This window comes from Bubalus kerabau, chromosome 3, assembly GCF_029407905.1.
Source record: "Bubalus kerabau isolate K-KA32 ecotype Philippines breed swamp buffalo chromosome 3, PCC_UOA_SB_1v2, whole genome shotgun sequence".
Classification (NCBI taxonomy): Eukaryota; Metazoa; Chordata; class Mammalia; order Artiodactyla; family Bovidae; genus Bubalus; species Bubalus kerabau.
The window spans coordinates 20055751-20076416 of NC_073626.1; the positions used below are offsets into that span (position 1 = coordinate 20055751).

At 38.6% G+C, this 20666-nt stretch overlaps 1 protein-coding gene across 9 annotated transcripts in view; it reads left to right on the forward strand.

Moving 5' to 3' along the window:
• Positions 1–20666, forward strand: part of CARMIL1 (capping protein regulator and myosin 1 linker 1) — a 321864-nt gene that overhangs the window by 236769 nt on the left and 64429 nt on the right. For all 9 annotated transcript variants that reach the window (XM_055570803.1, XM_055570804.1, XM_055570809.1 and 6 more), the window contains 2 exons: positions 2734–2827; positions 9744–9842. In XM_055570803.1, the coding sequence (XP_055426778.1) occupies positions 2734–2827; positions 9744–9842 (193 nt within the window). The remainder of the gene's footprint in view (positions 1–2733; positions 2828–9743; positions 9843–20666) is intronic.

Consider the following 20666-nt stretch of genomic DNA (forward strand, 5'->3'; position numbering starts at 1 on the left):
CTGACTCTTTGCGACCCCATGGACTATACAATCCATGGAATTCTCCAGAATACTGGAGTGGGCAGCCGTTCCCTTCTCCAGGGGATCTTCCCAACCCAGGGATTGAACCCAGGTCTCCTGCATTGCAGGCATATTCTTTACCAGCTGAGCCAGCAGGAAAATAAAAGCGAACTTGAAGAAGTGGTAAGGGCAGGGCTCACTCGTCTCATTTCTCTTGAAGGCTTTCTTTATTACCTTTGTAACTAAAGTCTGCAATTATTATTTATTGTCAAATTTACTATCCCGGTAAATTGAATGTGGAAAGAAGAACACAAACGTGGCTGAAAAAAAAACGCTAGGAAAAAAAAAAAGCTCTTTCTGAGCTTTTCAGCCTTCATATTATATTCTAATGGCAGAAATGATCAAAACAGATGTATAGCATTAAAAACGAGAGGTTGCCAAATGTGGGATGAAAATTAGGGGCCAGGGATATAGGACTTGGTGCCCTGGGGAGGGGAAGAGGATGCATTTTCCCAGGTTTCCCTCCATGCATGGCCCCTTATGGAGAAGGCAATGGCAGCCCACTCCAGTACTCTTGCCTGGAAAATCCCATGGATGGAGGAGCCTGGTAGGCTACAGTCCATGGGGTTGCTGAGGGTCGGACACAACTGAGCGACTTCACTTTCACTTTTCACTTTCATGCATTGGAGAAGGCAATGGCAACCCACTCCAGTGTTCTTGCCTGGAGAATCCCTGCTGTCTATGGGGTCGCACAGAGTCGGACACGACTGAAGTGACTTAGCAGCATGGCCCCTGATGTGGAGCTCTCATGGCCAATATGATGACCTGGATAAAACCCTAGGCCTGGAATTAGGAGTTCTCCATTCAGTCCCTCGTTCTGTCATCAACAAGCCTATGATCTTGAACAAAGCATTTCACCTCACTGATTGATTTTTTTTTTTATAAAGTGAGAATTCAGAGTAAATTGTCTTTAAGTACCTTCCAATTCTAAATCCTGTGGTTTTCCTTTAGCCAGAAGGTCAAAGTTGCTGCCACCTCCGCCATCACTAAACAGGGATAAGGCAGCTTATACCATCAGTCACCATGGCCACCCTTCCTGGGAGCCTTCTGTGAGTGCACAGCCTCCTATAATTACACCTATTGCACCACAAAACCTTTGAAAGGAAACAGTTATTTACCAGTCATTGCATTTGGATACTAAGAGCACAGCTGCCGCCCTGATGATGTTGCAGACTGCCAGCCAAGACAGGTCTGTGAGAAGCCAAGGGTAGGGCTCCCTGGATTATAGTCTCATATATTCTGAGGTCCAAGATGCCAATGGTGTGAAACCACATTTGGTTTAAGTAAACCATGTTGGTCTGAAGCATGATGCAAAGTGGATGAGGGAAAAGAAAATCTTCAAGTGTGCCAAAAAAAAAAAGACGTATTGTCCCTTAGTTTCAGTTGTCTGGCTCCTCTTAAGTCAAACAAAAGCAATTTTGCTCAAGCAAAGTTGAGGTAAAAATGAAAGTTACAGAAATAACAGCCTTGTCTTTGCTGGTTATTTTACTTTAAAGTCACCCTGTAGGTTGGACTGGATGAAGAACAGTTGTTTTTTTTTCCCCAATTAGGTAACCATCCAGATGACTGCTATTATTAAGATGACTGTTTATTTTCTTTATTATTTCTTCATTATTCATACCTGTTTTAGGAGTTAGTTGTAAATTTATTCTTCCAATAGAAGCCATCTAACCAACCATAAGAATCACACCTCAAGTGCTGCTGCTTGTTTAGAGACCTGAAATAAGCCAGCTGTGTGAAGCCTATGCCTCAGCTGCTGACATGTGGCCTACAAGGTCAATCTTCTGAGTGTCTTGTTGTAGAAACACATGCATTTGGGGTGGGAAAGAGAAGGCGCCCCCAGGGCTTGAGTTTGTGGAAGGGGAGCAGGTGTGGACATTCATCCTGACCCATAGCACTTTGTAGCAAGGTCAGGAGCAGAGGCCAGAGTGCCGCTCTAAGTGTTCTCATACAAAAATGACTCACCCTTGCATTCCTGTGTCAACCGGTCAGCAATCCTGAGGTAATAAATAGACCCAGAGTTGCTTTACCTGGTGTCAGTAGCCTTGGGTTCTCGGGGTGGGGTGCAGACTGCCAGGCCCTCAGAGGTCAGGGTGTTGAGCCAGGCAGGAAGGTTTTCTAGACAGTCACTGGTCTTAGACTCGCTTATTTAAAGGAGCCCAGAGCCTGAACAGACTGTTATTGTGGATGCTCATGTCCTTGGCTTGGCAAGCAAATGTTTTGGTTCTATTTTGGGGTTTTTCTCTACTGTTCGGGGCCTGTCATCCATCATCAGGGGTGATCAAGGTACCTTCAGATCTGTTGGTGATCGAAATCCAAGTGAGTGAGTTGATCTGGACATTTCCCCGTAGCCTTTCTCTCAGTCCATCTCTGCAGTTTCAGTTTGAAAGTCCTGTCCTTGCTGTAATTGAAAACCAAAAGCCAAACAACAAAACCAGTTTCCTTCAAATTCTGTCAGTTTTGCAGACAGCGTGACGAGGTCACCCGTGGTGTTGCACACGTGGATAGGAAAGAAGGCTGACCCTGTAATCATGGGGCCTAAGATGTTCCAGTAGTTTAGAATTTTCTAAGACACTTTGGCAATTCTCTTTTCAGATTTTTCAAAAAAGAGTGTGGAATTAAAGTAATAGGAAGTTATTTTTAATAAACATAACATTTTCTCCTTTTTTCTAGGAACTACACATTGAGATTTATGCCAATTCCTATGTACGATGCTTCTCAGGCCTTAAAAACAAACCCTGAAAAGACAGAAGAGGCTCTCCAGAAGGTACTGAAGGATCAATAACTTAATTATAATAAATTCACATTTGAATGGAATTATGTGAATAATAATACTGAATGTATGAACAGTACTTTGTATTTTACAAAGCTATTTTCATATTTGTATTCTTGTGATTATGACTGGCATAATGCATGACTGGGGGAGGAATAAGATAAGAAAGATTAAAACTTGTGAACGTTAGGTGGAGTGAAAGAACATTCTTATAACATCAGCATGCCAGAGCTCAGGCATGGATAACTTCCTCTTTATCCTTTGGAGAATGTGTAGAAATCCATGTCAGCTAGCACATCCTTCATCTTCAACAGCCTGAACCTTCCCTTCTTTCTTCATCGAGAAACAGGGTATTGTTGAGATCTCTGTCATCTTTTTCTATAAATGTGTCGGAATCCACACCCATTCCCGCTTCCTTTCTGGTGACCCCAGAGGAGGGTGGGCGCTTTCCCTTAGAAGCCCAGCCATCCATGGTGCCTTTGACCCCAGCATCTCTGCCCTTTGCTGGTAACTTGCCCTGTCAGTCATTCGTTCACTCTTTCATGTCTTCATCCTTCTCTTTCTATGGTTATGGCTACCTTTGTATCTACTTAGGATATGCTCAAATATTTCCCATCTGACTCCACATTTATCATGCTATTATTTGGGGAATCTCCTAAATCTTTCTTCCCTCTTTGGGCTTTCCTCTGGTGGTGCCACCCTCTGTCCAGTCTCCTAAGTTTGACTTCTTTTTCCCTATATCGTCTGCAGCCAATCCATCACCAAGTTTACTAACTGTGTAGCATAAATCTCTTCATTTACTCTCTTTCCCTCTATTCCTATAACAGATGCTTTTGTTCCAGCCTCATCCTCTCTCACCAGGATGGTTAAATCCCTTTGTCTGTTTTCCATGCCACAGTCAAAAATAGCCATCTTTCTTCTTGGTGAATTTGATCAGACTAAAACCTTCAATCCAGTCCTCCCCAGAGGCTTTTAGGATAAAGCCTAATCTCCTTAGCTTGGCAAGAATTTCTACTCAGGATCTGTCTCCTATTCACTGTCAATTTCATCTCTTAACCACCCCATGGTCTTTGTTTTTCTCTACTTTAGGGAACTTGATAGAATGCAAATTCTTGGGCCTCAGAAACTGAGGCAGGACTTAGCCATCTGGGTTTTTCTGAGCTTTCCTGATGCTTTGTAACATTTGAGAATCACTGCTTGAGTCTAGATGATACTTGTGCTTACCCCACTACTGTACATGTTTGTTGAGACTGAAATCCAGGGTCAACCTATCCAGGAAGACTTCTCAAGAGTCCCTTTCCCCCAGTAGGTAGGTGGTTCTTCCACTGACCTTGTGACATGGTTTTAAGTTACCTGCCTCCATTTTTTTTTTTTCCCCTCCCAGTGACTGAGCTCTTTGAAGGCAGAGCCTGCATTTTTCATCTTGTTTTATTCTCAGAAGCTAGTGCAGTACCTGGTATGCACACTTAGATGTTCTTTAGACGTTCAGTGAATTAAGGGAGTAAGGTTGGGAGTGGAGGAAGAGGAAAGTGTGGGGTTGCAAAAGAAACCATCTAAGATTTGTGTTCAAAAGTTCCAAGTCAGACTCTTCCCAGCTTTGTAAGTTCTGTAAGTACTTAGTGTTTCTGAACTTTGGTTTCTTCTCTATATAAAAAATAAAGCTATACAATAACAGTGTTTAGCTGACACTTAGAATATAGTTCATGCTGGGGGCCTGACACTATATTAAATGATTTACATAAATTAATACTTGTCAACTTTAAATCCATGAGTTTTGTTCTATTATATCCTCATTTTATGGATAAGAAAACTGAAAGTGTGTCTAATTTGCCTAAGGTCTCCATAAGGATCAAATGAGGTGGTGTACATGAAAAGCAATTTGTCGACCATAAAGCAAAATACAAATGTTACATATCTTTATGCTTTCCTAAAGGATATTAGTCAGCTTATAACAGAAGACATATTCTATAGAGATGAGGTTTCTGATTTCAGATTAGACATGCAGAGTTTGTAAGTCATCATTCCCATTCTCTCAAGAAAAAAGCTTAACAGAAAATGAGTGACTTTTCTTAGGTCTGTCACCCTGGAAATGGTAATACAGAAAATCAAAGCTGGGATCAGCTTACCAGGAGCAGAAGCTAGTGGAGCCAGAGGAACTCAGAGGAATGCTTAAATAGCAATTGATGAATTGTTGCAGGCTTAGTGTGGACTAATTTGAGAGCTAAAAACTCTTAGAGGCTCAGTCTTAGGTAGGCTCTGACTCTTGCCTAGGTTTTAGTTATAAGAACCCTAACATGTTATCACAGTGAAGATTGGAGGATAATTCGCTCGCGTTTCTGGCAGGGGGATGGGAAAAGGGAACCATTTTGAAATACAGTCAGAACATGCTATCCTCTGTAACAAAAGCCAACCCTCAAGAGAAACTATTCTATAAGAGCCTTACCTGACCTAGTGAAAGGCAGACCACTGTATCCCCTTCCAGCCTTTTGTTTCACATAAGGGAGAGGGGAAAAAAGAGGGCCAAGAAACACTTAAAAAGGTTACAGTCCAGGGACTCAGACCTAGGTTTTTTTTTTTTTTTCCTCAAAAAAAAGCCTAAATTTAGTCTTAAGGTTATAGAATGTTTCCCCTCCCTATTACATTATATCACACATCAACTATAATAACAGTGAATTACAACTGAGCAAAGCTGTAAGACACTATTTAAGAAGGCATTTCTAGGGAAACCCCAAAATAGCAGGAGAGACATAAACAGGTTGATAGAAGAACTTAAACCCCTGACATACACAGTTACAGCAGACATTCAACACAACCCATTTTCTAGCTGCTGCTGCTGCTGCTAAGTCATTTCAGTCGTGTCCGACTCTGTGCGACCCCAGAGACGGCAGCCTACCAGGCTCCTCTGTCCCTGGAATTCTCCAGGCAAGAACACTGGAGTGGGTTGCCATTGCCTTCTCCAATGCATGAAAATGAAAAGTGAAAGTGAAGTCGCTCAGTTGTGTCTGACCCTCAGCGACCCCATGGATTGCAGCCTACCAGGCTCCTCTGTCCATGGGATTTTCCAGGCAAGAGTACTGGAGTGGGGTGCCATTGCCTTCTCCGAGTTTCTAGCTGGATGAACATAAAACCTTCACGTTAAAAGACTGATGACCTCAGTGCCTATTACTAGATACATCATATCTGGCTTTCAACAAAAAATGACAAGGCATGCTAAAAGACAAGAAGAACCACAGTGTGAGCAGCCAAAGCAAATATCAGAACCAGACTCAGATATGACACAGAGTTTGGAATTATCAGACAGGTCATTAAAACAATTATAATCAAATATGTTATGGGCTTTAATGGAAAAAGTAAAAAAAAAAAAACATGCAAAAACAGATAGGTATTAAAAACAGAGAAAGAGGAACTAAGAAAATAAATCAAAAGAAAGTGCTAGAAGACAGAAATGCTGTAACTAACAAAAAAATGCCTTTTATTAGCTCATCAGTGGGCTGGAGACAGTGGAGGAAAGAATCATTGAGTTTGAGGATATGTCAGTAGAAACTTCCCTGAAAAAACTTTGCCACTCAAACATATTTTTTTCTAAAATATTCCCTTCAGACTGAAATGCAAAGAGGAAAAATAGAATAGGAGGGAAAAAGAACAGAATATCCTAGAACTATGGGAAAAATTACAAAACATTGAATAGCCTTGTAATGGGAATATCAGAAGGAGAAAAAAGAGAAAGGAACAGAAGAAGTAATAACTGAGAATTTTTTGAAATTAATGACAGAAACCAAATCACAGATCCAGGGAACTCAGAGAACACCAAGCAAAATAAATACCTCCCTACCCCCTTAACCCCCAACCCCGCCAAAAAAAAATCAACATGTAAGCACATCATATTCAAACTGCTGAAAATCAAGGAGAAAATGTTGAAGGAGGACAGGGGAAAATACATCTTGCATATTGAGAAATTAGGACAAGAATTATATCAGACTTTGAGTCAGAAATTATGCAAACAAGAAGAAAATAGAGTGAAATACTAAATATTTGGAAGGAAAAAAAAAACAGACTGGAATTCTGCATCTAGCAAAATTTTTCTTCAAAAATAAGGAAGACTTTCTAAGTGGTGGTAAAGGGATGAAAGGGAGAAATTGGCAATACTGTCATTAATGTCAGAGAAGGCAATGGCACCCCACTCCAGTACTCTTGCCTGGAAAACCCCATGGACGGAGGAGCCTGGTGGGCTGCAGTCCATGGGGTCACTGAGAGTCGGACATGACTGAGCGACTTCACTTGCACTTTTCACTTTCATGCATTGGAGAAGGCAATGGCAACCCACTCCAGTGTTCTTGCCTGGAGAATCCCAGGGGCGGCGGAGCCTGGTGGGTTGCTGTCTATGGGGTCTCACAGAGTTGGACACGACTGAAGCGACTTAGCAGCAGCAGCAGCAGCAGTCATTAGTGTACCTGTACTACTTGTGAAATGGACAGCCTTGGGGTTAATCTGAGTATAACTTACAATTGGCCCACCTTATCTACATCTATGGGCTCAACCATCCATGGACCATGTAGTGCCGTAGTATTTACTATTGAAAAATATCTGTTTACAAGCACACCTGTGCAGTTCAAACCTGTGTTGTTCAAGTAGCAATTCTAGTGTTATTTGAAAGAAGAGTTGAATTAATTGTAAATGTACTTTGCAGACACTAGGGCAACCACTAAAATATAATTCTCTAAGAAAGGAGAAAAAAGTGGATCATATATAATGCTTAAAATCAGAGAAGACAGAAAAGGAGAGGATAAAAAAAGAAAGAACAGAGTATGCAAATATGTTAATTAAAAAATTTCTGTTTTTTAAATGAAAATTGTTGCCTTTAAAGCTCATATTTATTGTTTTCTTTTCCTATAGTACTTACTATGCTTTTATATATTCCATTTTTCATTGTCACAGAACCCTGTCCTCTTGCCCTTTAATTTTACTCTATTGAAGAACAATATTGTGATTCTGTATTCAATCTTTATCATTTTAAAATATAAGATTCCTTTATTAAAAACACATTGTTTTTTGCCTATGTGCTGCTGCTATTTTCAGCAGTGAGACTGAAGATGTCTAACAGACTCTAGACTGTCTCCCAGGTCACTGCTGCCCAGGGGTACTGGCAATGTGATGATGACACTCGTGGGTCTCCCCCTTTCCATTTGACCTGAGTCAAGCCCCTGTCCTGTCGTGGTTTTCTGCCTTGGCACCTAAAGGTGCATAGAAGGAAAATTCACCCTGTTAATTCAAGATGCAAATACTTTTCAGTGGTGATGTGTACATGACTGTTAAAAATAAAATAAAAATTAAAATATAAAGACTCTTAACGTTGTCTTTCTTCTCTCCCCGTACTAGCTGTTAGAAGTGAGCTTTGGATACTAATTTTTTTCTAAAATCCTCCCTCCAAGCTCAGTCTGTGGAGCCCGATTGGTGCCCCTGGGGCAGTCCTGGAAGCGCGTGGGCCTGCCTTGGGTGCACTGCCTGTATGTGAGCGGAGCCTCCTGAGTAAACAATCTGATCTCAGAACTGGCGCATGGCCAGGGCTTAGTGAGGCCAAATGTAGAACAAGTAACAAAGCAAAAGCACCCCAAACTAGGGGGCAATGTGTGTCTGCCAGTTTCAGGCAAGAATCTTTTTTTAGCAAAGACATTCTACCTGATGGTAATGTCACCTTGGAAAGAGATGACTTCTTGGGAAGCAGCAAGAAAAAATTAACGTAATATAATGTCATGGTATTAATGTGTCACTTTAATGATGCTCCATTTCAGGGATCTTTCTGTTTTATAATTTCTTCATTTATGTTTAGTATAATAGTACATTTTGCTCTGCTTTGTAGTTTCCAGGGATGATAGTAATTATAGTCTGTTTTAATTGTTCCTAATTGGTATTAAGTAGTAGTCATTTTAGCATATGCAAAATTAAAATGAAAATGTAATAATGCTGAAAGCCTCATAGTTATTAGACATTCTTAGGGAACTTTAGTGACAAATTAGAAGCCAAATGGTTAAGTTGCATTAATAAGACAAATAAAAGCAACAACTTAAAAAAATAGATGGCATACTTAGTTATCTCAGATCATTCTTTAAAAAAACACCTTAATAGGTATTCATTATCCCCAATAGTTTATACTACATTTTTTTGCCCAATGTGTGTATTGTTCTTCTTAAATACTTTATTCCAGTCTAGTTATCATTTGTATTTTTGAGTTTTCCATAAAACATTGTCTATGTATAAAAATATAGATTGTCAAGTAACTTTAAGACTTCATTTTCTGTAGGAATCCATTTTCTAATTTTTGATACTTTTACTAAAATCATTCCTATTTTTAAAAATACATGTAAGCCTGGTAGATTAAGGAAATTAGTATATAGCTTTGAGATGGACCAGCCTGTATCCTTCCAATTTTGTACCTGTTTTTTCCTTTAAAGAATTTTCTGAATGCTGGTGAATTCTACCCCTGGAATAAGGCCAAGAGGTTCAGAAAAGACCACCCATACTCTGTAGGGGTACTTATTTAGCTTCTGAACTGTTGATTGGTTAAAAATTTATGAGAGAGAAAGATTACAATCATGTGCAGGAAAGTGATGAAAAGGCAGTAAATGGGGTGTCTAACCCTGCAGGCAATTAAATATTTGCTCTTCTTTGTCAACTACTGAGTCACATAAAAATCACCCCTGTTACCTGCAAGTAAAATTTCTAACTAAGAACACCTATAATGCATCTGATAGTCCATTTGCCCATCTCGTACATTCTGTGGGGCCAGGGCACTGGCAGGATGTGAAAATTAGTTGCTTGGGTCTTCACTTCAGCTGCTGGCTGTTTCACTGATGACTTTACTCTCTGCTGAGTTGACATGTCTTCTTGAGAGAAACCTGTGCTTAATTTCCAGATAGAAAACTATCTGCTCCGGAATCACGAGACTAGAAAATACCTTCAAGAGCAGGCCTATCGCCTCCAGCAGGGCATTGTCACCAGCACCACACAGCAGGTAAGAGGGTACCAGTCTTCTCCCAGGGCCGGTGTTCCTCCTGCTTACGCTGAACTGACCCTTGTAAGAGCCAGAGACCAAGGATTTCTATCATTTGAATCATTTCCCATGGGACAGTAAGAACCCATTTCTGAAAATGACAACAAATGTAAGTAGAGTTTGGGGGAAGATGTAGAGGGAGGAAAATGTAGGTTAATTCTTATACTAAATATACAGTTTTCATTGTTGACGATTTTGTGGATTTTAAGACTGTCAGTAAGGTGATGGTCAGTTGCTAAGTTATGGACATAATGACTCTGTGACCCATAGACTGCAGCATGCCAGGCTCCTCTGTCCTCCACTATCTTCCCGAGTTTGCTCAAATTCATGTCTGCTGAGTTGGTGATGCTATCTAACCATCTCATCCTCTGCCACCTCCTTCTTCTTTTGCCTTTAATCTTTCCCAGCATCAAGGTATTTCCCAGTGAGTCAACTTTTTGCATCAGGTGGCCAAAGTATTGAAGCTTAACTTCAGCTATAGTCCTTCCAGTCAATATTCATGGTTCATTTCCTTTAGGATTGACTGGTTTGATCTCCTTGCAGTCAGATGTGATTTAGATTTATATATAAAACTATTAGGAACCCTAGATTATAGATGATAAAATCTGAGGGTAATCAGATTTAATACTTTGGAGACCTTCTGTTCTGTTTCTTCTACTCCATTTCACTTCTCTGAGTAGGAAACAAATTCCCAAATTCTTCTGAATAATTAAGAATTTGTTGAATGTTAATTAACACGTAAGTGCTGAAGAGAAACTATTCTTTTCTTTTACTTCATTCCTTTTCTCTCTACTTAACTTTAAAAAAGTGTGAAATATTTTCCTCCAAAAACATAGCCAAACCCAAGGATCATAAAATATTCGAGGAAAATCTATAAGATGGCAAAGAAAGAAGATACACCAAAGAACTGAGCTCAGATGGTTCAAAGTAGAGCAGAGAACTAAACAAAATTTTTTTTTAATTTAATAACTTCAGTGGGATTTGAGAGAATATTATATACATAAAATAGGAATTAGCTGCTATGAAAAGGAGTAATCAGAGGACAGGAAACAATGCTTAGCAATTGAAAATACGGAAACTGTAATATAGAATTAAGTTAACTGTTAGTGCACAAATTAAGCTACTTGTTTGGTATAAAACAGGGAAAATCTGTATAACATGCAGTAAGACAGATGAAAAATATGAGAGAAAAGTAAGTCAAAATAGTGAATAGATTAAAAATGACCAATAGCCTTCCAATAGGAACTCCAGAGGTTAAAAAGAAACATCATAGAAAAAGTTAAATGAGTAAAAATAATAGAAAAGCATTTCATATGAATGTTGGAGTTGATATAACCTATTGAAATAGATCTAGAGGGATGAGTAAAGGACCATACTTGGTCAGAACACTTAGAATAAAGGGAAACAAAAACAAAAACACACCGTCTTAAAGAGTTACAGAGAGAATACACAGGTCATCTTACAAGGGAACTATCCTAGAAACAAATGAAGTTCAGCCATTTTATCAAACAGAATGAGGGCAGAATAAAATTATATTTGGACAGGGAATCAGAAATTTTACCCCCAATATTCCATATGAAAAACTGATTTTTTGAGGAAATTCTCTAGCAAAACAGAAGAAAGTATCAGTTCAGTTCAATTGCTTAGTCATGTCCATCTCCTTGTGACCCCATGGACTGCAGCACACCAGGTCTCCCTGTCCATCACCAACTCCCAGAGCTTACTCAAACTCAAGTCCATCAAGTTGATGATGCCATTCAACCATCTCATCCTCTCTCGTCCCCTTCTTTTCCCACCTTCAGTCTTTCCCAGCATCAGGGTCTTTTCAAATGAGTCAGTTCTTCGCTTCAGGTGGCCAAAGTATTAGAATTTCAGCATCAGTCCTTCCAATGAATATTCAGGACTGATTTCCTTTAGGATGGACTGGTTTGATCTCCTGGCAATCCAAGGATCTCTCAAGAGTCTTCTCCAACACCATGATTCAAAACCATCAGTTCTTCAGTGCTCAGCTTTCTTTATAGTCCAACTTTCACATCTATACACGACTACTGGAAAAACCATAGCTTTGACTAGATGGACCTTTTTTGGCAAAGTAATGTCTCTGCTTTTTAATATGCTCTCTAGGTTGGTCATAGCTTTTCTTCCGAGGAGCAAGCGACTTTTAATTTCATGGCTGCAGTGACCATCTACAGTGATTTTGGAGCCCAAGAAAATAAAGTCTGTCACTGTTTCCATTGCCTCCTCATCTATTTGCCATGAAATGATGGGACTAGATGCCATGATAATTGTTTTTTGAATGTTGAGTTTTAAGCCAGCTGTTTCAACTCTTCTTTTTCACTTTGATCAAGAGACTCATTGCTTTCTGCCATAAGGGTGGTATCATCTGCATATCTGAGGTTATTGATATTTCTACTGGCAGTCTTGATTCCAGCTTGTGCTTCACTGAGCCCAGCATTTTGCATGATGTACTCTGCATGTAAGTTAAATAAACAAGGTGATAATATATAGCCTTGAGATACTCCTTTGCCAATTTGAAACCAGTCCATTGTTCCATGTCCGGTTCTAGCTGTTGCTTCTTGACCTGCATACAGATTTCTCAGGAGGCAGGTAAGGTGGTCTGGCATTCCCATCTCTTGAAGAATTTTCCACAGTTTGTTGTGATCTACACAGTCAAAGGCTTTGGCGTAATTGATAAAGCAGAAGTAGATGTTTTTCTGGAATTCTCTTGCTTTTTCTATGATCCAGTGGATGTTGGCAATTTGATTTCTGGTTTCCCTGCCTTTTCTAAATCCAGCTTGAACATCTGGAAGTTCACGGTGCATGTACTGTTGAAGCCTGGCTTGGAGAATTTTGAGCATTACTTTGCAATTGTGTGAGATGAGTGCAGTTGTGTAGTAGTTTGAACATTCTTTGGCATTGTCCTTCTTTGGGATTGGAATGAAAACTGACCTTTTCCAGTCCTGTGGCCACTGCTGAGTTTTCCAAATTTGCTGGCATATTGAATGCAGCACTTTCACAGAGTCATCTTTTAGGATTGAAATAGCTCAACTGGAATTCTATTACTTCCACTAACTTTGTTTATAGTGATGCTTCCTAAGGCCCACTTGTCTTTGCATTCCAGGATGTCTGGCTCTAGTTAAGTGATGATAACCACCATCATGGTTATCTGGGTCATTAAGATCTTTTTGGAAAAGAAAGTATACAATATGAGATATAAATAAGAAACTGTGCCAGAAATGAAATCATTGAAGTTATAAAAGCTGAAAGAAAGCTTTAAAAAATTGCCACTTTGGGGCAATCTGCTTTGAGCTGCAGAATTAAAAGATATACTATTACATTTATTCCTCTATGAATTCCATAATCATAATTCTGTACTGTGCATTTTAGTGGATTTAAAATTTTAATATCAACTTAGACAAGAAGGGAACACCTAATTATTATTATACTAAAAAATATGTAAATGCTGGAAATCTTAATGTAAAAATAATGAAACTAAAGTTAGGTGTTGAAGAGGGAGAAAGATGAGTTGAGTATAAGTATACTAAAGTTTTTGTTTTACTTTTTATTTATAAGTATACTAAAGTTTTACTTTTAGGATAATCCTCTCTAATTCATCAAAAGTCAAAAATACAGATGTAAATCTGCTGTTTGAAATGGAGATCACCAAAATAATTTAAAAGCAGAGGGCTTTAAAAACTGTTTATTTCAAAAATGTTCATTTCAGTAGATTGAGAGGAACCAAGTGGTAGGAAAAGTTTTATTACTTGAAACTACTTTTTATTGCTTATTCTATTTTCTTACCAGTACAAATATCATTTTAATTTTTGCAGTGTCTTTGGTTTTGGCATCAGGGTAATGCTAGTCTCAGAGAATGACTTTGGAAGTGTTTCTCCTCAACTCTTGGGAATACTTTAAGGAGGATAAGTGTCTGTCTATTCTCAGTGTTTGGTAGAATTCACATGTGAAGCCGTCTGCTCCTGGGCTTTGGTTTGTTGGGAGATTTTGGTTTTTTTAACTGCTCATTTAATTTAATTACTGGTAATTGGTCTGTTCATATGTTTTATTTCTTACTGATTCAGTCTTGGGAGAGTGTATGTTTCGAAAAATTTATTTCTTCTAGATTGTCCATTTTATTTGTGTATATTTGTTTGTTGTTGTTTAGTTAAGTCATGTCTGACTCTTTGCAACCCCCCATGGGTTATAGTCCACCAGGCTCCTCTGTTCATGGAATTTCCCAGACAAGAATACTGAAGTGGGTTGCCACTTCCGTCTCCAGGGAATCTTCCTGACCCAAGGATCAAACCTGTGTCTCCTGCATTGGCAGGTGGATTCTTTACACCGAATCACTTGGGAAGCCTGTGTTTGTTTGTTGTAATCTCTCATGACCCTTTGTATTTCTGTGATGTTACTTGTAACTTCTCTTTATTTCTGATTTATTTATTTGCGCCCTCTTTCTTTTTTTCTTGGTTAGTCTGGCTAAAGATTTATCAGTTTTGTTGATATTTTCAAGACAGACCACAAAGATATCTTTTCAACAAAGTTCTTTTCAAAGAACTGCTCTTAGTTTCATTAATCTTTTCTACTTTTTTTTTGGTCTCTATTCCATTTATTTCTGTTCTGACCTTTAGATCTCTTTCCTTATATCGTGTTGGCCAACACTAACTTTGGTTTTGTTATTTCTCCTTTTTCTACTTTTTTTAATGTGTAAAGTTAGGTAATTTACTTGACATTGTTCTTGTTTCCCAGGTTAGGCTTGCATGGCTATAAACTTCCTTTTAGAACTGTTTTTCCTGTGTCCCACGGATTTTGGGTCATTGTGTTCCCATTTTCATTTGTTTGCAGTTGTTTTTCTTTTTAATTTCCTCTTTGACTTCTTCAGCCTTCCATTTGTTGTTTAGTTGCATATTGTTTGGCCTCCGCATGTTTGTGGTTTTTTGTAGTTTTTTTTTTTTCCCTTGTGGTTGATTTCTAGTCTCCTTACTGTTGTGGTCAGAGAAGATGCTTGATATGATTTCAGCTTTCTTAAATATATTGAGAATTCTTTTGTGGCCCAGCCTGTGATCTATCCTGGAGAATGTTCCATGTATTCTTGAAAAGAATATGTATTCTACTGCTTTGGATAGAGAGCCATTTTAATTTTTTGTTATTCCTTTTTCTTGAAAGAGAATGAAAGAAAGGTGTCCATAATAAATTTGTCATGTATGATCTTTCAGGTAGGTAAAATTATATGGATGACTTTGTATACATAGAGATTCATGAGTGTTCACCAAAATGTAAATAATGGTTATCTCAGGTTTAGATAATAGTTATCTCAGATTAGGTTGAGTTCTATTGTCTTCACAGTTTTGTCTGAACGCTTTATAGTAAGCATGTATTATTTATATAAGAAAAGTACAGCAATAGCTGTTAAGAAAAACATTTATTATGAATATTGGTGAAGTAACAGGGAGTTTGGGGAAGGAAAATATTATTTTTGGGGAAGGAAAATATTGGGGAAGGGGAGTTTTGACCTTACCAATGCCTTAAACATCTTAATTTTTTTCCTATAAGGGACTAATATTAGCTTTTAGTACTTTATGGTTTACTATTATTTCCTGGTTTTAGTGTTTAACATTAAAAGCAGTGAGAAAGCTAAAATCTTACACTGAACCTTTGCCTTTGGTTCCTTTATGAGCTACCATAACATTCAATATCCTTTTAACTTTTTCCCTCATTCACAGGGGTTTTGTTGCTCATCCAAAAAAATTACTGCCGCAACCTTTAATGCTAATTTTTAAAAGTAAGTTTCATCTTCTCAGTAGAGAGGAAATTATACACAGGAGGCATATACAGATGTTTAATTCTGTAGGGGTGACATCGCTCTGAATTATTCAAGTCATTATGTAGTAGGTATATTGCCACCTTTTCACTTTGGGGATTTCTTAGGACATGATGATTAGCAGTTTTCAGACTTTAATTGTTTCAGTCGCCTTAGGAGAGATTTATCTCCTCCTTATTGAAACTTCTTATTGAAGTTTCCAGAAATAGGAACACAAAAAGAATAGGCCCTCTGTGACTACTCCTGCTAACTGCATAGGCAGTCGTCATTCCTGGGTGACACTGAAGGGATTAAAATGTGTTTTAATGAAACATTGAAGTCTCATAAAAGTTCATATATTTGTTTTTGTCTCTAGTCTTTGTTTGGGAAAGACCTTCTCAAGACTCAACACTGCACCTATGTTTTTGATCTCTTATTTTCATCTTATAAATGCTCTTAATCAAGAGCCAGCAAACTTCTATAAAACAACCAAATAGTAATTAGCCTTTACAGTCCGTATGGTCACTGTTGCAACTGCTCAGCTGTGCTGTGATAGAGTGAAAGCAGCCATGGACAATATCTGCACACATGAGTGTGGCTGAGCCAATAAAACTTTATTTATAAAAACAGGCTCAGAATGGCCTATAGTTTGCCAGCCTCTGCTATGTCTTCTCATTCTTTTTTTTTTTTTTTTAAGACAATTTTATTGCCTAGAGCTATTTACTCAACATATTCTCTTTCCTTCCTTTCATGTGCAGGCTTTTATACTTGCTTTCATGGCTTCTTGCTACCCATTCACTTTACAACCTTCTGGAATGTGCCATCTGTCCCTATCTCTCTGCTGAGATGAGACTCAATGGACCTGGTCACCAAGTCAGAGGCCTTTCTCCCTCTTATCTTTTGATGAAAGGAGGCTGTATGTGTAGTGGTCTGACTTAGGGTCTCAAGTCAGATGACCTGGTTTTAAGTACAGATTCTGCTATTCCTTCTTGGTTGGAACTGATGTTAGTCACTAACTAACCTCTTTAAGGCTTGGTTTCATCTGTAAAAATGGGAAAGATGACCCAAAGAAGGTGCTCAGATGATTAAATGAGATAATGTGTGCAAAGTACTTGGTTCCTCACCAGTAAACATTGTTTGTTGCTAATTTTTTATTATCACAATTGCCATCATTATTATAGACCATCTTATCTTTCTTGAGATACACTTCTTAGTTCACTGGATAGTATGCTGTTCTGAATATCGTTCTGTTGTTCTCTGTCCTCCTTTCTACACAACTCTTTCTCCTTTCATCTTCCAAATGCAATCCTTTTTCAAAGTTTTGTACTTAGTGCTATCTAATCTACTTTTACCATTTTAACTCTCTTGTGTGGATGACTCCTGATCTATCTCCTCAGTCCCTGTTTTCTGTAAACAGAAATTCCTGTTTTTCAGCTGTTTGTTTAGCATCCCCATCTGGATGGCCCTCTGACAGCAAGGTGAAAGACCAAACTCATCCTTTGGAAGAGCTGATTTCACCATTTCTCTCAGAGACATTGTCAATTCACTGAGACTAGAACTCCTGGAGTCATCTTGGATGCCTCATTCGCTTTCTTCATTCAGAGTCACTATTCACTGCCCATTTATCTTCAAAGTGTCTTTTACAGCTTTTCTTTTCTTTCTATTTCTACTGCCTGACCTTTTGCTAAGGCTTTTTATTAACTCCTTCCTGTGTCTTTTACAAGCATGGCAAGAACCAGTTAATCCATCTTCCATGTCTCCTTGTGCTTTTTTTTTGTTTGCTGTTGTTGTTTTTTTGGTATCTTTGTGCATTTTATAGCCCATTTTCTTTGTATCAGGGAAGCTAATACAAAGCTAGACATTGTGAGTGTTAAGGGATTTTTAGATACTCACAGTTGTGGGAGGAGCTGGGGGGATAGATGCTCTATGGTTTTCATGCAGTGGTTGAACTCGGTAGCCTGAGCCTGAGTCTTACACTATCTTGTCTTAGCTTAACATTCCAATCTGATGTCCCATAATAAAATGCCTGTTTCTAATTGGGAAATAGGAATCCCAAGCGTCTGAATGTGCCATTGCTTATGTTCATTCTTTTACTTAAAATGTCCTTTTCTTTTCTCAGTTTGTAGAACTGTTTCAGGACCCAGTCTAAAAGCTACCTTCAGCCCCAATTAGTTGTAATCTCTCCCTTGACTGAAATCCTTTAGTACTTCTCATCACCCATTTATTCATTGAATAAACACTTATAAGGGTTTGTGATGTGGCAGGCACTGTTACAGGAGATGGAGCTTTGATAGTAAACAAAATGTGTCTTTGTGGATATTACATATGCAAACTTTATATCTTGTTATGGTTAATTCTGAATATTTCTTTCCACTTCCAGGTTTTTATGTTGTTTGGTGGCAAAGGGTGTATCTTATTTAGGACTGTGTCTCATTCAGTGCTAGGTGTTGAGTTTATTTCTCTTGAATCAAATAAAGAAATAGACATGGAGGAAGATAAAATTTTCCACTGAATAAGCTACTTGCTTCCCTGGTAGCCCAGACGGTAAAGAGTCTGCCTACAATGCAGGAGACCCGGGTTTGATCCCTGGAGGAAGAAGTGACAACCCACTCCAGTATTCTTGCCTGTAAAACCACACGGATGGAGGAGCCTGGCAGGCAAAACCCCATGGTTTAACACACATGTGTGTGTGTTAGTCTCTCAGTTGTGTCTGACTCTGAGAGACTGAGTCAGACACAACTGAGAGACTAACACACACACAGTAAGCTATTTGCTGGAACTGAGGACAGTTGTGACAAAGTGCAAGCAACCAAAGATGGCATTTTATGGCTAATGGTTCTAAGTTCTGCACTTGGGTTCTATAGCTCACTATATTTGGAAAAGCCTAAGTGGTGAAATGGCAACCCACTCCAGTATTCTTGCCTGGAGAATCCCATGGACGGAGGAGCCTGGTAGGTTACAGTCCACAGGGTCGCAAAAAGTCGGACATGACTGAGCGACTTCACTTTCACTTTCACTTTCACGTGGTCACCATCAAGTGAGATACACTGTATGATTTAGTTGCCAAAGAAACCAATTTTGATTTCCACCACATTAATGAAAGTATAATTTGTACAGTAAGAAAGATGATAGCCCTGTTACTGTGTTACAGTCTATTTTATTTACCCTCATGTTGTGTGAGGATTTTAGATAGAAAATTCAGAGGTGTGCATGGGGGAAGGTATGAGTCAGGGATCACACAGCGGTGTCACTTTGGAATGGTCAAAGAAACTGAGACTGTTAAGCCTGAAGAAAAAAGATTAGAGATGAAAAAGAGAGCTGTGTTCAAACATGAGCAAGATTGTCACATGGAAGAAAGCTTGTAACTGTTCAGAGTGTTCTCAAGGGGGAGGATATGTGACCTGTAGAAGGACATGGGAAGACAGATGAAGACTTAAAGAAGACCTACTCCAAGAATGATTAAGTACATTTCCTTGGAAGGAAGTGAGCTTCTTAAATTATGGCAGTTAGCAACTTTCCTGGGTTGCTTTAGAAAAATGGAACACTTTACTAGGATAAAGTAGAGTTTAAAATGAAGAGCTCGAGTGCCGTCATCTACCTTCAAGTCTTTGATGGGATAGCCCAAGAGATGACAGTATTTCAGACTGCAGTCTCCTTTGTTTTTCTACATTTGTGTACCGTCGGGACTTGAATATGAACTGAGAATCTGAATCCTTTGTTTCCCGTTTTCAAAATGTTCATTTATACTCTGTGTAATCTTTCTGTGTCATCTTAGATAGTTTAACTTTTCTGGGCCTTGGTTCTTTAGTTGTAAAGTCTCTGAATGTGATCTTTTGGGCTTTGCCAAACTTTAGCAAGTATATGTTCAGAAGAATCTTGGAAACTTGTGAGATTTTATGTCTTATTTGAGTCAAAGAATGAAATGTTTGTTTGTTCTGGACGTGATTTTGAAAGTTCCACTTAAAGATCATTTTGCTGAATTCATTTAAACCTTCTCTCCTTAGTGAGTGCTTAATGGCACACGTGTCAGGAATCTCTTTGGTCTCTCATGATTATTAAAGATGATTAGTTTTGTTATAGTGCCACATCGACATACCTCTCAAATTAGTCTTTTGTGGCCTCAGATCTGTATCAGTTCCCTTCTTTGTGTATCAGAACCCAAAATGTGGTTCATTTTGTCTCTCGAAATTAGATATTCCTTCTTAGTGAGATATGAATTATTGATAACCCTTTTTGCTTCAGGAGGCACAGATCAATTCAGTAGTTGGAAGAGTTGGAATTTGTATCAATTAAGAAGATTTTTGAAAGCATACATTTAATTCTCTACAGGGCAAAGTAAATGCATAAAGTTAAAATGTGAACCCTGCCTACAAGCTTAGATTTTGGCCAGGGAAGATAATTATTCCATGACATACATTATTCATGTCACTTCTTTTTCCTGTAGGAGTTCCAGATAGTTTACTTATGTAGCCTTAATACATTTTACAGTCATAGGAGCTGTTCTTCATACATTAGCATTAGTATTACTGACCCTTTGTCAAGAAAGTAGGTGCTTTGAGTGGTGGTATTTTACAGGAGTGTCTTCATTATACACTAGAAAAGAAGATGGGGTAGATGTTACCTGATTTTGTAAAGGAGAACTGGTGATACTCTAGGAAGTAGACATGAGCTCTGTCCTCAGACCATCAGCCTGCTGAGCAGTGTTGTAAATTTTCTATTACTGTGGAATTTGTTGGGGATGGAGGGTTGATTTTGCCTTCCTATAGTTGTTATTTCAAATAATTCAAAATAAATAGAAAAGTGTGAAGTTAAATAAAAAAGAATATTATTGGAGTGTCACCTCTGCCAAATCTGCCCTTCTTGGTATGATAGGGTCTCTGGTGGATAGATATAACTTAAAAATTTTTTTACTTATTTATTTTTGGCTGGCTGGATCTTCATTGCCGCATGGGCTTTTCTCTGGTTGTGCTGGCTACTCTCTAGTTGCA